General features: G+C 36.4%; 1 protein-coding gene across 3 annotated transcripts in view; it reads left to right on the top strand.

Annotated features, from left to right (window-relative positions):
• LOC121315955 (acyl-CoA:lysophosphatidylglycerol acyltransferase 1-like) overlaps window positions 1–16720 on the top strand; it is a 67997-nt gene that overhangs the window by 21290 nt on the left and 29987 nt on the right. For all 3 annotated transcript variants that reach the window (XM_041250590.1, XM_041250589.1, XM_041250591.1), the window contains 3 exons: window positions 1183–1278; window positions 3498–3771; window positions 15230–15356. In XM_041250590.1, coding sequence (XP_041106524.1) covers window positions 1183–1278; window positions 3498–3771; window positions 15230–15356 — 497 coding nt within the window. The remainder of the gene's footprint in view (window positions 1–1182; window positions 1279–3497; window positions 3772–15229; window positions 15357–16720) is intronic.

The raw sequence follows: 16720 nt of genomic DNA, 5'->3' as shown, positions 1-16720 counted from the left end.
TACTGAATATATATTAATTAGTTGATGGTATTTAATGTCTACTTTTTTGTTTGCACTGTTAACAATTATATAGAAGAAAAAAGAAAAAAAAAAAACTAAATTTGGGACACTATACATTCTTTGTTGCTGATAGTGGGGATTGGTTCAAAAAGGAGGAGGTTTTGATTGAGTTACTTAGTACCATAAACCCACAACATGCCACAATGTGGGGGTGGATACCTCATCATTATATGAATTATCTCGTAAAGCCTGTGATGTCAAGGGAATATTGCACTGTTTGCACAGTGTAATTATAAATATTGCCAACCACGGTCTCTGTATTATACTGGTGAGCCCTCATTGTTGATCGTGTGTTCAGTTCTGTTTCATGCCTATTACCAGAATCATTAGAATTGGGTAATTACTGTACAGTCTGAGACGATTGCATTTGTTTTACTCTGAGAATGAACTGGATGGGTAAAACTTGTACTAATAACCATCTGACAATCCCCTTGCTTTTTCTTGATCAATATAGCTCATAGGACTGTATTCATTTAGCTACAGAACTATAATAATGTATTCTCTATCTTGAAAGAACTCCACACAGAAATAAGTATGTTGTGTCCATCCTAAAGGAGAACTATTTACAGATAAATAATGTCCTTTAGTTATTTATTTAAAAAAGTAAAATAATAATTAAAAAAAAAAAAAACACACTTGATTCAAATAATTTGTAAATTACCTGGCAGAATGTGCTGGCTACAAAAAGGAAGCTCATAAGGGTGTGTCTGTTTCCTTGCAGGGGAATTGGTTCTACATGAATCTAATAGTTCAGACTCTCGTGTTTTGCCGGTCTTTAGACTAGCAATCAAATATGTTTGTTGTGGGTTTTAACATTTCTCATTTAATGTTAATGTATTATTTGTTAAATGCAGTAATTGTTGGTGTGATATTGTCTCTACAGGTTTTCGGATATTTTATTTTTTATCCAGCTAAACCCCTCCCACCCAATCTCAAATAATCCTGTAACTGTATCTTGCAGTGGCACTTTTAATTGCTTAACTTGTTGTGGATTTTGCCTAAACTCTCATGCAGCACTTGTTTTTGTTACATAATTGTAGAGGGAAGGCAATGAACCAGCCAAAGAGTTTTGGATTTTATGAAACTTCTATGTCCTGAATAATTTCTTTCTTTTTCTCTTAGGTGGTCCGTAAGATGATGTGGCTAATGGATCACGTATTCAAATACACAAATTTTGGCCTTGTATCGTTAATCCATGGGGATTTCTTTATCAGACAGGTAAGGCTTCTTTAATCATCTTAGTTTAGAGGGCTGTTTGCCCTGGAAAGTAGAGATAACTCTGTGTAGGAGGCTGGTTAAAAACACCAGCTAGACGCTTTCTACTTTACAGAATCCGTGGCATGGAGACAATAGAAAAGCGGGCTAAGGATGAAGGGGTAGTTTCTGGTTAAAATGAGCAGCAGAACAAGGACTGCTGATGTGTATCTGTTCTGCACTTCACACACATGCATTCCTGACTTGCTGTCTTTGGATACACTGCATTCCTCTCCTGCTCTCCTACATGACCTCTGTTCATGTTCAAAGAGCTGAATTCTGTTATCTATCAGAGCTCTTTCCTTCCATTACAGCCACAACAGATTGAGTAGACTTATTTTATCACTTTATTATTTTTTTCAAGGTAAAGATTTCAATCTGTGAGTATTTTTACTGCTCGTGCCCCACTTTTATCAATGAATTAATTCATTAATTTATTCATTTACAGTAGGCACTAATTTGAACCAGTTGGGATTGTTCAGACTATTAATTTGTTCAGAGAACGATTGTAATCTGCACTAAAAATGGCTTGGTTTGTCTAGTTTTATTTCTGATTTAGTAATATTTCACCAATAAAATCAGATAGCATTTCACGGTGCAGATTAAAACTCAGTTCAGACCACCAGGGTTTGGATTTATGGCCTGCGGAGGTACCTTATCCCCACAAACATACTACAAAAATTTGATGTGGCAGTAAAGGCAAGTTACCTTGTATTGGAGCTAATCGCAAAGTTGTCAAAACCTTTTTCTGAGGGTGCTTTTGTAAAATGTTACATGCTTAAAGTCACAGAAATAGTCTGTCCTGAGAAAAAGCGTGCTTTCCAATGTCAGTCTTTCAATGACCTGGCTGCCGATCTTCAAGATCAGCTCACTGAAAAAGCAAGCGTTTTTGTGGCATTTTCTCTGCTGTTGACGAGAGCACAGATACTACTGATACCGCTCACTTTTGAAAATCTGTTTTTATCCGGAGTGTTGATTGAGACTTCACTATCAAAGGGCTTTTGGATGTTGAAGCTATGCACTACCACAGCAAATTATATCTTCCAGCAACTTGAAGTGTGTGCACAACATGAAATTACAGTGGGAGAAATGAGTTGGATTGACAACAGATGGTGTGCATGCCATGTGTGGTGAAAAAAATGGGCTTGTTGCTTTGGTGCACAAAAAACTACAGGAGGTGAATTGTAAAGGTTTGAATCACCAGCAATTCTAAAAGTTGCTTGACGAGCTCAGTGCTTAATATGGGGATTTGCTGTACCACACAGAAGCTCGCTGGCTTAACCGCTGTGCAGTACTTCAAAGTTTCATTGAATTGCATCGAGAAAAAAAAACTTTTGATGCACAATAAAGCGAAAGAAATTGGAGAACTTTCAGAAGTGGTTGGGTGATTTGGGATTTCTCTGCGATTATAACCAAACAGCACAACAATTTAAACGTGAAACTGCAAAGCTGTAAACAAGATATAACAGAGGTGTATGATGGTGTAGAGGCATTTCAGCTAAAGTTACGTTTGTGGGAAAAGCACATGCAGCAAGGAAACCTTTCCCAGTTCCCAACATGCCAAGCTGTACCTGATTCGATGGCAAATTTTACTTTTCCAGGTAGTGCATTTGCATTGTGTGTGGAATTTGAGCGCCGTTTTTCAGATTTCAGAAGTCCATTTGGCGTAGATGTGGAAACTGCACCAGAAGACATTCCGTTGGGAAATAATTGAATTGCAGTGCAATAGCGCACTAAAGGCTAAGTTTGATTCAGTTCGGCTGAGCAGTTTTCTTGTCTCACAAAAAAGGTGACAGGTTTCTTTAGTAAATGAGAACGCGCAGGGTAGCAAATAGGTAAGGTAACATGTGCTTTAAATTAATAAGTCATATATAATATACATGTGTTTGTGTTAAAAACTGTGAATATAAACATGCCTTTTCTGTATCACTTATTAAAATGCTTTTGTATATGTAAAAGGTATGCATTTTGTGGGCTGCGAATCAAACGTTAAATTAAGATATGGCCCTTGATAAAAATTTGACAGCCCTGCTCTATACTAAGCATTTCATTCTATTGGAACCCCTTATTTATGGTGAAAAACAATCCTTGCCAATTTTCCTTTAAACTAATCTCCATCAAATATGTAAAAAAATACAAAATCATTTTTCAAGCTCTCTGCTTTTGTTAAATTGTCTTTGCAGGGAAAAGCACATCGTGACAAACAGCTGTTCTTGTTAAAAGATCATTTAGACAAGTACTACCACAGCCGGGACCGAAAGTGGATAGTTCTGTTCCCCGAAGGGGGCTTTCTGAGGAAACGGAGAGAAACCAGCCAGGCTTTCTCAAAGAAGTACAACCTGCCATTTCTGAAACACGTCACCCTGCCCAGGATGGGTGCCACGAAGGTCATCCTGAAATCGCTCGGCCCCCAGCAAGAGAATGGGAGCCTGGGGGCAGGAGACGCTACAAGATCAGGTACTTGACACGTGGGGTTCACTTTCTCACTAATTCTTTTTAATCTAATAATTTTAATAGAACATTATTAATTCCATTTAGCACTAACACTTGGTATTGCTACATTTGTTACATGAGTGTAAAGATGCCCTTTAAGTGACCTGCCTTTTTAACACATGATCATCAGTTACGATGCCTTGTTAGCTAAACGGCTGACGTCATTGTTTTCTTAACCTTTTTGTCCGTAAAAGCATTGCTAATGGTGTAATTGTTTAGAATCGCCATGGAGTTGCTAAAATAAGTGTTGACATGATTTAAAAAGGTTTAATGTTTTTCAAGGCATTTGCAAGTGGTGGTTCTCTACCCTTAGATTAGTTTTCTGCTGTGCAGTCGTCCTCTCCCCTGGGAAACAGATTCTTTGTTTGACTGATAACTGCAGCATTAAAGCAGAGCTGTGTCTGACCAAAAAATAGATAGGAGACAAGTGCAAATGAGGGAATGCTTTGTTTTGTGTTTCGCTATTATTTTTATTCCATCTGCACAGTTCTTATTTATTTTAGAATTTTAAGTACGATTTGGTGTAAATAGTTTTGAGAAATGTCTATGTTAATTATTTTACCATCTTCTTTCCTGTGGGATTTAGGTGACAAATCTACACATTTACACCATGATAGTGTCTTTGAATCCAGCAAGATGACCGAACTTGCATACTGATATTATCAACTCAATTCATTTGGCTGTTATTGGGCTAACTGTTGTTGCTACTGTTAGAAAGCATTTCCTGATTCCTAATTGAATATGCCTTTCACAGAAATGACTGTTTCTTTTCTGCAGATATTTTCTATTGCAATGTACATGAAACTTGACAAAGCAACCTTGCTTTTAACATTGGTTTTCATTAGCAAAAGGCAGAACTTTGAGCTAAACAAGGGAGATTTATTTTATTATCTTTTTACAGACACAACTGCAACAGTAACCTCTTTTTAAATGATTATCAGTGAGCTTTTGGCATGATTCTTGAGTGATTTTTTTTTTTTTCTTAACCATTCTTCAACGCAAAATTGTTCCAGTTCATTCAGATTCTGAGGACTTCTCTTGTGCGCAGCCTCATACCAAAGATTCTCAATCGGATTTAGACCAGAACTTTGACTAGGCCATTCCAGAACCTTGATTTTATTCTCCTTTAACCATTCTCTGAAGTCGATTTTGATCTAAATAAATCTTAATTTCTTGTAACTTTTTTTTTTCCTCATCCACAAAAGCAAAACTTTTGCTACAAAATATTTTTCCTCAAATTCTTTGTTTTCGAGAAAGTTGGAGAAATGATAAATTTCCATTACGGTATGTAAACTTTTAACTACAACTGTATAACCAGACTGCTCCTCCGAGCCACAAACATCTCTTTCTCGACACAGACATATTACAGGGAAGCAGTAATGTCATGGTTTTGCTCTGACCTCGCTAATCTATAGAACATGCATTGAATCACGAAACTATTCTAGCTATATATATATATAGGCTTGGTGGCTCGGATATCGGTGCACGAAATATATTCTATCATATATCATCTATATAGATAGATATATAATATTATATATATATATTTTTGTATTAAGTTACGTTCACATATAGAGTATATATATATATATATATATATATATATATATATATATATATATATATATATATCTACATATATATATACATATATAATATATATTTTTTAAAAGGCGGGGTGTGCTACCCCTTTAATAATATATTTTTAAAGGCGGGTGTGCTACCCCTTTAGTTGTAATAATTTAGAATGTGTGAAGGCCACTGGTCTACAACCAGTTGTCGTAGCTTACTAGTCGGAAATGATTGAGCTCTGCAAATTTACTACATTTGTTATAGAGAATAAAATATACAGAGTCATACAGTGGTTTATATTTGAGTGGAATAACAGACCTTGTATGGTGCTTTGTAAGTCCTACCGTGGCATACTATATGGGAAGAATATATATATATATATATATATATATATATATATATATATATATATATATATATATATATATATATATATATATATATATATATAGTAATTCTTGTGGAAGTTGATGGTCAAATCGCACTGGCTACTTGGGTACAACAAGAGTAGACTTTATGTAAATTTGGCCACAGTGCTTTGTCCATGCACTTCATTCTATGCTACAGTTCAAAGAAGATACTCTTTTGAACAGAGTCCCATTTTAGCAGGAAGGGCTGAGTTGTGTAACACTTCTGCAATAAGATTTAAACTTGGTGGCTTCCGTTTTTAACCGGTCTGAACCTTTTGTAGGACCTGCTTATCAGATTCATAGTGGTTGTGTGATGCATTTCTGTTAAATACCACTAGTCAGTTGACATGTGGTAATAACTAAAGGTCCTCTTAATGTTTGGCCCGTGAGCAGACTTAAGGCCTCTACACACCGGACGCAAGTGTTCCATTTTCTTTATTTCTAACATATAAAAAGAGAACTCTGGTATTTCAACCAGCTTCAAATACTCCAGTTACAAGGAATCTCTTAATTCTTATATATAACAAAATAACTTTTTTTTTATAACTAGGCCAGATGTTTTACATACAGGGATAAAAATGTGCGCAAGGAATGAAAACATGAAGCACTGTTGTGGAAGCCGATTCACACAGTTACTTCAAGAAATGGCTTGATTAGGTTCTTGCTTGGATCAATAAACAACCAAATGAGAAAGATGGGCCAAATGGACCTCCTTGTTTGTAACATTTCTTATATTCTTAAAGTCACATACAACATAACACCACCATGAATCTATACTGTTCAAATCTTTTAGAAAGTAACAGAAGTAAACACAGGAGTATAATGCTAAACTAGACTAGCCTGAAAAATATTTTTTTGAAATGAACACAGTAATGTGTTACATTAGGGGATATACACAAATGTGAGTTCATTTTACAGTTTTATAGTGTTAGACATTTTGAAAATTAGCACTTCCAAATAACTTAATAAAATGTGTTCAGCGGATTCAAAACAAAACATAATAAAAAAACCCCAAAAAACAACGTATTTCTGGTGAACTGTTTTATTAAAAACACTGCTAACATATGCAATTCAGTAGCGAAAAATTCAAAGTTAAGCATTATATTTAATACTGCATTTCTAATACAAACAGGCCACTAATGTAGATGCCTTCCTCTTACGTGCCAAAATTCTGTTTGATCGTATTCAAGCCAAATGTCTCAGTCAAAACAACGCCCCAGTGCACATTAAATAAGAACAGAAGACATTTTACTAGCGAGAGGAGGCCATTGGTCCATCATGCTGTTTTGGCTGTTCAAAATCTTGCAAAGAAAGTAAATTCGACAAAAGACAACTGTAAGTACTTTGTATTGCTTTCATTCTGAACCTGTAGCCATTTGCATTGGCCGACTTTTGCAGTATAACTCGTAAGCTTTATAGGTCCTGTGCTTTCCTCTGCAGGTGAAGCATCACATTGATCCTGTTAGGAAACTGATATGCTGGCAATGAAGTCTGTATTCATTCTGGTCTTTCCACCGCTCATGCTCATCAATTCAAAATACAGGATTTTCACAACTATCACATTACATGCACATAAAATACGGATTAACACAAAATCCAAAGAATATAAAAACATTGCTAACATTTTTGACATGCGGTACAGTTTAAATGACACGTCAGCAAATTATATTTTTGTAGCTTCTACCAAATGCACTGTAATAATGGAATAAACAAGCATCAATGAACTCCCTTTTGATGAGCTTGTATCGCATTCCTGTTTCATTTGTTATCTTTGCTGTGACGTTTTTAGTAATATGTACTGAGATTCACTTACTGTTGGAAAACATGGATCATGAATTGATTAGCAGTTTGCTACGCATGTGGACTGGCAGAGCTATACTGGTGTTCTTTTCTGAAAAGAGACTAATATTGCAGATAGCAGACTGTTTGGTTCAAATTGCATGTACTGCTAACAGTTGATAGAGATCTTGTGTCTGCAAGTTTCTTGCCCAGCATTAACAACAAGATAACAATGCTGTGGACTACAATTAGCACAGGCTCTAAAGACTTCAGAGAGATCAAAAGAGATAATGCCACTGGGATCAAAGAGGTCTCAAGAAGATAACAAAAGGTAGATTTATTGACCTTTTGTCTCCAGGAGTGTGAAGAATGCACTGAGTTCAGAGGTTGTCACACTAGACTACACACACACACACACACACACACACACACACACACACACACACACACACAATACATTAAAGTACCTTTGCTATTGGTTAAGTGTCAGAGAAAGAGGAGGTGGACCATCTATACAGAAGGGTATTTAATGTCATGCAAACATTGTAATGATGAGTATTCTGTTTGTCCTGTACCTGGGACCAGACTCCCCGCATATTTCAATAAACCTGGCAACTGACTGAAGAAAAGGACTCTGTGCATTTTCTTGAATCTACTTAATCACCATCATTTTTTGTAAGTTACTTCACTCACCTAAACTAAAAGACTGAAGAGACTACAGTAAAAGTGAACTTTAGCAAAGAGATCGGGGTGGCGATCTGAAAGATGTTTCAGTAAATTGGTGGCATTTCCTCCTTTTTGTTTTTCACTACTTTTCAAACACTTTTGACATTTTGACTGTCCGTCTTCAACCATATTGCTGTTGCCATCTGGCTGAAATCCAAAAGAGTTCCACCAAGCTTCTCTCTCTGGCATTCACCATGACTGCTGCAGTAATTAAAATTTCCCAGAATGCACAGGGTAACTGGTCACTTCTGCTAAGCGGAAATGAGTAAGCTTAGTTCATATAGTTTTTAAAGCACACACACACACACAAAAAGATATTGAAAAACCGCTATACTTTGATATTTTAATTTTACCCAGATTATTAGGTATCGTAGGATTTTGGTATCATGATATACCGTAGTTATCAATATACCATGGAACACTACCGGACATAATCCGACAAAAAAAATAAAACATGTTCTTTTGATATTAGCCATTCACACTGCCTGCAATGTGAGGGGCGATACTGAAGCGATGTGAAAAAAATAGGATTGGTGTCTTTTTTTGAGATTATGTTACATGGCAGCTGGGGAACTGACCAATGAGGAACAGCTTCACTTGTGGCCTTCAGTAAACAATGGCGGTAGAAAAGATAATTCTTACAGTATCAGATTGCCCAGAGCTGTACAATAAATGACACAAAAATGATAGACACAGCAATGAGGGAGAATATCTTGTAGTCCATTTCTAGGGAACTGCATGTGTATGATTTGTTTACCTTTTACTAAAATAAGTATTCTGAAAAGCTATTATGTGTTCTACATTTTTATTAGTTTACTATCATGCGTGTGATTTTGTCCAGCTGATTATACAATAAGAGGAGAGTCGCCTATCACATCGCGATTTGTAATTTGGAGTTAGTTCAGCAAGCTAGAGAAATTCTTTGGCACCTTGTTTATTAATTTGAAATTGTCATGCTGCAGTTAGTATGTAAAAGTACACACATGGAAATCTGTACAATGCCTTTTTTTTTCCCCCAAATTGTCCAGCTGTCAGTCATCTTGTATTTCTCTGTACAGATCCGCATAAATAAATATGATTCTGACTCATGCTACTCAATCAACCATGACACCACTGTCTTTCAATAGTTTACCAGCTTCTCACAAACACTAACTCTCATCTGAGAGACGATTGGTAAAACAGTAAAATCCTGCAGCAACTTTTTCCAACTGCAGGGTTTGACTTCTGGTTTGACACAGCAAAAAGGATGGCAGTGCATCAACGTAAAACTGTAGACTTGACCAATGGCTCAAATATAACTAGCCTATGTGAAAGGGGGTAATGTTATTCGTGGACAAATGGAGAGGCCCACAGTTATTGACGTTGCAGCACCGCACAGGCACCTGGGTTTTATTGCAGATAACTCCTAGGACGGGGTCAAACACATGGAACCATGTGACTGTATCAACAGTGGTATAGTGTACAAGCTTGAATTCACAAACAACGGTGTAAATAAAAATAAATACAAAACAAAATAAGTTGCCAAACAACCGGTCAATTCGCTGCCCCCACTAGAAGCGAGGTTTCACTGCAGGAACCTTCTGTACCGACACACACCTTCCGTATACGTTGCTGATATTTAAAACCCCCTAAACTAATTCTAGTTTTTGTCGAATGCTTCAAATAATGCACCTTCTTACTTACATACATACTTAGTCGTACTTACTGGGAATGTTAGTTTTTAAATATCAGAAGAATGGTCTCAGCACGTTCTGCTATATGTTCACCAAACTACAGCAATGACCAAAAGTTTTGCATCACCTAGAATTTTAGGATTGAGACATAATTAAAAAATAAAATAACTATATATGATTTAGATCTTTTATTTAATATCATGTAATCAAAGACACTGGTAATACAAAATGGTATCGCAAAAGTCTACCGAAAGCCATTATAGCAATACAGTATTTTAAGTTAAATTTCAGAATGTCACATTTTTAAGTATATGGAAAACTACAAAGCAGTATGTAATTCTTTATTTTAACGTAACATTATTCTGCAGGTATCATTCGATTTTATGAAGCAAAATGTGTTAATTCTATAGGGTGGTGCAAAACCTTTGGCCATAGCTGTACATTTACCAGCTACCAGTGTTTAAGCACTTCTCTGGTGTAACTCTGCAGCTCTGCCTGTTCTTTACTCTTGGCTTTTTTTAAAAATAACAATTCACTTGAGATTAAGCTGCCTTGGAAGGAGAGCGCATTAACACATGTACTGTAGCCTTGACGATGGTTTCTAGAAGATTCTTGCCTCCAGGAGATGCTAAGCAGCCTTTAAGATTATTGGATTTGAAATTCCAAACTTGTAGTTTTTGTTAGCATTTTAATTGTTTGGTCATAAGAGGACATTTGCTACTCTAGTTTCTCTAATTCTAATTAACAATAACTATCATTTGTTACCCACAAACAATTGTTCTGAGTCTCTGATATTGTTTAATGTAATTGCCATTCCCCGAGATACACGCTGCTAGCGGTGGGACAGTATAACATTTGCACGGTATGATAACCATTAAAAAAAAATACTGTGGTAACCTTAATATCACGGTATACAGTACATCATGCAAGTTATAAAATAAAGGCTTAAATGAAGAAAGACTAATGTAAATCACTTAAATTACTGTAATTCACAAAATTTAAACCAACAAATCCCATACTTCCTTTCATGAAATGATTTAAACATTTGGTATTTAGTATTTTACTATGCCAAATAACTTGGTATGTTTTTTTTTTATATAAAGACAATCAATTAAAAAAAAAAAAAAAATAACTAAAGTTGTATACTCTCAATGTTATACTACAACAGTATTAAGAGCTATTTGCTCAAAATGACGTGGTGTTGTAGTTTGTTAGAAAAACATTTTAATGTATAAAGTTAAATAAATAATTGTTTAGCTGATGGTAAATAGAATTGGGAAATGATCGGTCTTATTGCTTAAAACACAAACATGTACCCCTACAGGTTATTATTTAAGAGCGAGATGAGTTGTTTATTTTTTAAGATTTCTTCACTTACCTATGAAAAATTGGAATACTGTTATAACTTGTTTAAACAAAACTACGTTGATAATAAGTAGGCTATCCTGCTGCAGTTGTGGGTCTGTGCTAGTTTTGTTTGAGACATCGGTCATGTTTTTATAGCGCAGATTTCCGCAGTGCTGCACAGAATCTTGGAGGTGCGCTGTAGATGTCACTCAGCACCCACAGAAATCTGTGCAGATTCTGCACAGCCCAGCGCAGCTTTGAAATGTTACTGCGGTAGGCTGGCTGCGGCTGTGAACCAAAGGGACGATGCAAAGATCACGAGTGACCTGATAATTGTAATGAAAATAACCACTAAAACTACTGCTGCCACCTTGTCAGCGGAGGCGAACAACATTTTATCATTATACAATGAATTCCTGAACAGCCTTGTCAAAGCTATAGTAAATAAATCAATTATTTAAATAAACGTAATGTATGAAATCTGTGATAAGTGATGTATAATTTTACAATCAAGTTAATGTTAGTCAATTACATTAAACCGATATTCTGTGTATTCTGTGTCAATGACACTATCCTTCAACCATTATCAAAATACAGTATCAGTTCACAAAAAGATCTTCCTCAGACACTTTGCTAAGGCTGCAAGTACCATGGCTTAATTTAGAAGAAGCGTGTTTGCAGTTGAAAAAAATGCGTTAACCGTTGTATAAAGGAATTACGATAATTGCGGTGTAGAATGAAGGAATGCTATCAATACCACGGTAAACCGGAAAGCTGGTATAGCGACCCATCCTTACATGCAATAACATGTTTTACAGAGGAAGTCAGTTTGATCAATAACCTCCTCTGCCACTTTATGCAAGCACCATGTTGTTTACGTCATTAAATTAATTAATTGGGGTAACAAAATATCAATTATGTTACCGTATTAAATAGGTTTGGCTTATTTAAAAACTTGTACTTTTTCTTTTTTAAATTGGTCTCAGAGGGGAGTGGCATCACTCTTCCTGCTTGCATTGCTTATCCCTGATCCGTAGGTCGAATGGAAAAATTGACTCACGGTGAATGTGTCACTGAACAATTGATCAGAAGGAAAGACTTTGTACAACTGTACAAAGTACAGTTACATAGTTAAAGACAGAGAAAGCCAACGGTTTATGGTTTGTGAAATTGTTTTATTACGTGTAATAGAATAATTACGTAAGAGCCCTAGGGCCATGCGAGAATGAAATTTCGCCTTTAAAACTTGAAATTTCGACATTCAACATACCAGCTGGGTCTGGGGAAAAGCCAGAGGAGGCGGAACTCTGAACTCTTGCTGACAGCTCTGCTGCCTGAAGCCTCAAATTCACTTCTGCTGGGTCTTTATAGACTAAAAATGGTCTTTTCTAGTATAAATTTATCTTCCCACATATATTACAGAATGATATTGTTTGAAAAAGCAGCTGAAGTTTAGAGGAAGCACGTTTTACACGGGATTGATCAATAATTAATCTGTTTTACTCAAGTAAACCAGGCTTCCGACATCATGCAAATGAATGGGAAAGGTGGGGGTTGATATGTAAATGAGCTATGCGTAAAGTACTCGTGCTATTTTTGTAGATTACTAATGAACTTTTGTGAAAATGTGGTTTCCATTCAGGGAGAAATGGTACACGAGTGAATCTAAGCTGCTGAAATAAAGCAAAATACATTGTCTCTGGCTGTTTAATACTGTGTTTTACTCCTCTTGCCCAGATTGTTTTTCAGATGTCATTAGTAGTGAATACTGTTTTAACTAATGTATCTTATGACTCATTAATTAAAAATAAACTCGGAGGTATAAAATTAAACTGACCAACCGGTATTGCAGCTCTCCATACCTGAAAACCAGCAGAGACGTTTTTTATATATATATATATATATATATATATATATATATATATATATATATATATATATATATCCCCCTTTCATTCAGGCAGCACAGCATATAGGGGATCAGGTGATGCTGCGTATACTACCCTGACTTAGAAACCCTACCTGTCCAGACGGCTGACAGCTGCTTTAGAAGCATTCAACACCACGCTTGGGCAAATACGGGTAGTGGGCACTTGAACGGGAAGTGGCGGATACTGGTGAAACGAAGTGGAGCATTAGTTCGTTCCCATAATTGCCAAGTCTCATGAGAAAAAAAAAAAGCGACACTGCGAACCCATGTTAGAGTATAGGTGTTTATGCAAGTTCCAACCAGAGACTCTCAAAAACAAGAGCAATTCTGCTTATTCTAAGCAGACTTGGCAACTGTGAAGGTTACCTCAGTCTCCATTTTCAATCAGGAGCGATCTGAGAAGTCTCGTGCTGTCAAAGATTCTCTCCTTTCTTTTTAAGTTGTGTTGGATTTACTGTGTGTCAAATATTAATGATGTAAACAAATAAAACACAGTCAATACGTTCATTTGCAATTTTATTTGGTCAGTTCTGGGAGAGCATCAACAACTTGTTGGATGTTGTTGCGCTGTTTTGGGCGAACATGCTGGCTCATGACATCCAGTTCACCAACTAACGTGGAGGGCAGACATACGTTGTTTTTGGACATAGCTGGGATAATAAAAAAGACAGGAATTAATTCAGTGAGACATTTAAACAGGAAGGGTATTTTCAAACTACTGCATTAATACTATAATACAGGCATAACACAGTTCATGGTAAGTGTTTTTATACAGAACTGTAAACCTACAAGAGGTATACATGACAGACCAGACACAGCAAAACACAAATAATAAAAAAAAAAGCTGCCCATGTTATCATTAAGGTGAACTACACCACTGCTAACCATAAAATCAGTAACCTATGGGAGTGCCTGGGCCAAAATGGCGCTCCCTTGAGTCCCCAGCGAAGACCGGCCTACTCCGCTAGGCTAGGCCGCGAACCTGCACTGTATGACTCGCCCTGCGCACCATGTGACTGCGCTTGTACCAGATGAGCCACTTAGGATCCCTGTATGGTGAACATTTCTAAGCTAGTGACCTGAAAAAAATCAAGTTTTGCACATTACACACAGTAGAAGTCTATGTGCTTGAAAGGGTAGTGTTCGTTGTTGTTTGTTGTGTTTTTTTCCCTGCTGATTGGGACTTAACTAGACAAGTTGCGTAATCATGTTGTTGTTTGGATCCAAACATTTCCTAATACAGGCTGCTTTTGTTGTTGTAGCTGAAAGGGCACTGCGGCCACAATTGCCGAGAATAGATTGTAAGGGGCATTGCGGCACTTGAGAAGGGCACCCATGCCAATTGCTGCATGGCTGCTGTTAATTCCGATCCCTGCAGTGTAATAATCACACCCCAGAGCCACTACAAAACACAATAAAGATTGTTGTGCAGGGTGAGTCATACAGAAAAAAATCAGGTGCTATGTTTGTATTTGTCACAGAATTTATAAATGACTATCAAAAAAGTATTACGTAAAGGAAACTAATGCATAAGTGGCATGTAGAACTGTTTATTTTATTTAGTAGTTAATTTGATGAGATACAGTACCGGGTTCATATGGTGGAATATGTTATACTTTTATTTTTCACCTAATTAAAAATGTAAATAAATATTTGAATATCTCCGGTTTTGTAAGTCACTGGTTCCCTGATCTGCCTGAAGACTGACTATTGTTGACCTTCAGTGATGGTGCATTTTATAAAGAACATTTCTCTTTTCTTGCTTATGGTTTTAGACAGTTACTGCCAGCTCAGAGATCATGCAATTACTTGATTGGCATTGGTTTTTGCTGCTTAGCCAGTAACCCCTTAGCCAGTAACCCTTTCCAGCTGCTGTTGTTGAAGTAGGATTGATGTTCTCCCTCCTTCAAAGGCAGCAAAACCAGTTCACATCCTGCTTATATCACTGGTGTTGATGCCTGTGTTTGTTCTTCTCTCTGTCACAGCAAGCAAATCCAAAGGTTTGCAGTGGGTCGTTGACATCACCATTGCTTATACAAAAGCAAGACCAATGGACATTCAGACCTGGATCCTTGCCTACAGACCACCTGCAGTCACACATGTACATTACAGGTAGGACTGAGTTTGTGTTGTTGTACTTAAGGTTGTTTTTAAAGTGATTGAGCTTCAAAACATATTTGATGGTTGACTCTTTAATAAAGGACAATGCATTATTTCAAGAAAGTTTGGAATATTGGTCTTCAGAATAGTTTGACTCTACAGTGATTTTTACATCATATACTGCATGAAATGTATGAATGTTTATTTTTCTTTCTTTCTTATAAATAGCTAAGTAGGTATCTTATGTCCAACCACAATTCAGATACTGTACAATTGAAAAATAATATTCAATGTTTTTTTTTTTTTTTATGAATAGCTGATTTTTGTTGAGGCTGTAGGTTTTTTTTATTTTTATTTTTTTGTAATTTTTGTCTTGCGCTAAATGACTGAGCGACTTGCCCTGAGTACTAATTTAAAAAGCTGAAGGCTGAATACTTTGTCTATTTCCTGTTTCTTTTACTTGGGTGTCTGTGGTTCTTGTGAATTTTGGACATTGTCTGTGATCTACAGTAGAAGTTCCAGAAACATTACTGGAGACATGATTCATTTTCTAACACTTGTTGAAATAGCATGTTGGTTCGGCGTTTAACCATACTGGAAAGTATTGCAGGCCATATTGCCTTTGGAATTTGATAGGAAGCTATAAATAACACCTAGTATAAAGTAGATGTGAGATGGGAAATTGAAATTATATAAGATCATTCTTCAATTCATAGACACAAAGGAGATGATGCTTAACACCTCCGCTCCAGGAAGTGCCAACTCTGATATGAACTAGCCAACCAAAGACGACTTCTAGGCCCCTTTGTTCAAAATCATACGCCTGTAAATTCCAGCCTTCTTAATTTGTCTTCAGAAACAGCTGAAAAGCGTGTGCTTGTTGCACCACAGTCTTCAGCTGTCAGGATCAGAAGGAACCCAGTCTTGTTGCTTTTAATGAAGTCCTTGATGCTTTTACCTAAGAGGAGACTAACTACACACAGAAACCACACAAGTATTACTTATGGTGCCTGTTTAATAAGGCTACATAAAAGGAAAGGTGACCCATGATATAAATGCTATGTGTGTCATACCGTATAAATATTGGGGGGGAGGGGGGGCTACAAAATAAAAATATCTTGGATACGGAATCAAATATTTCATGAATGAATTAATGCCATGTAAGAACCACAACTTAATGTTTTGTTTATGGGAAACCAAGAGTCCCTAATGTAATTGCGTGTAACTTTAAAGTAGTTATTGTGAAGTGATTTTGAGAGAATCTCTTATATTTAAATACTGTAGAAGTTGTTCAGACTAATTACACAAATGCTATTATGGTTTGTTTTGTCAGGTATGACTAAATCATTATTGTTTAAACTTGCTTATTTATCAGT

This window comes from Polyodon spathula, chromosome 5, assembly GCF_017654505.1.
Source record: "Polyodon spathula isolate WHYD16114869_AA chromosome 5, ASM1765450v1, whole genome shotgun sequence".
Taxonomy (NCBI): Eukaryota; Metazoa; Chordata; class Actinopteri; order Acipenseriformes; family Polyodontidae; genus Polyodon; species Polyodon spathula.
Note: the sequence above shows the minus strand (reverse complement) of the source record. Positions and strands in the feature narration are given on the sequence as shown.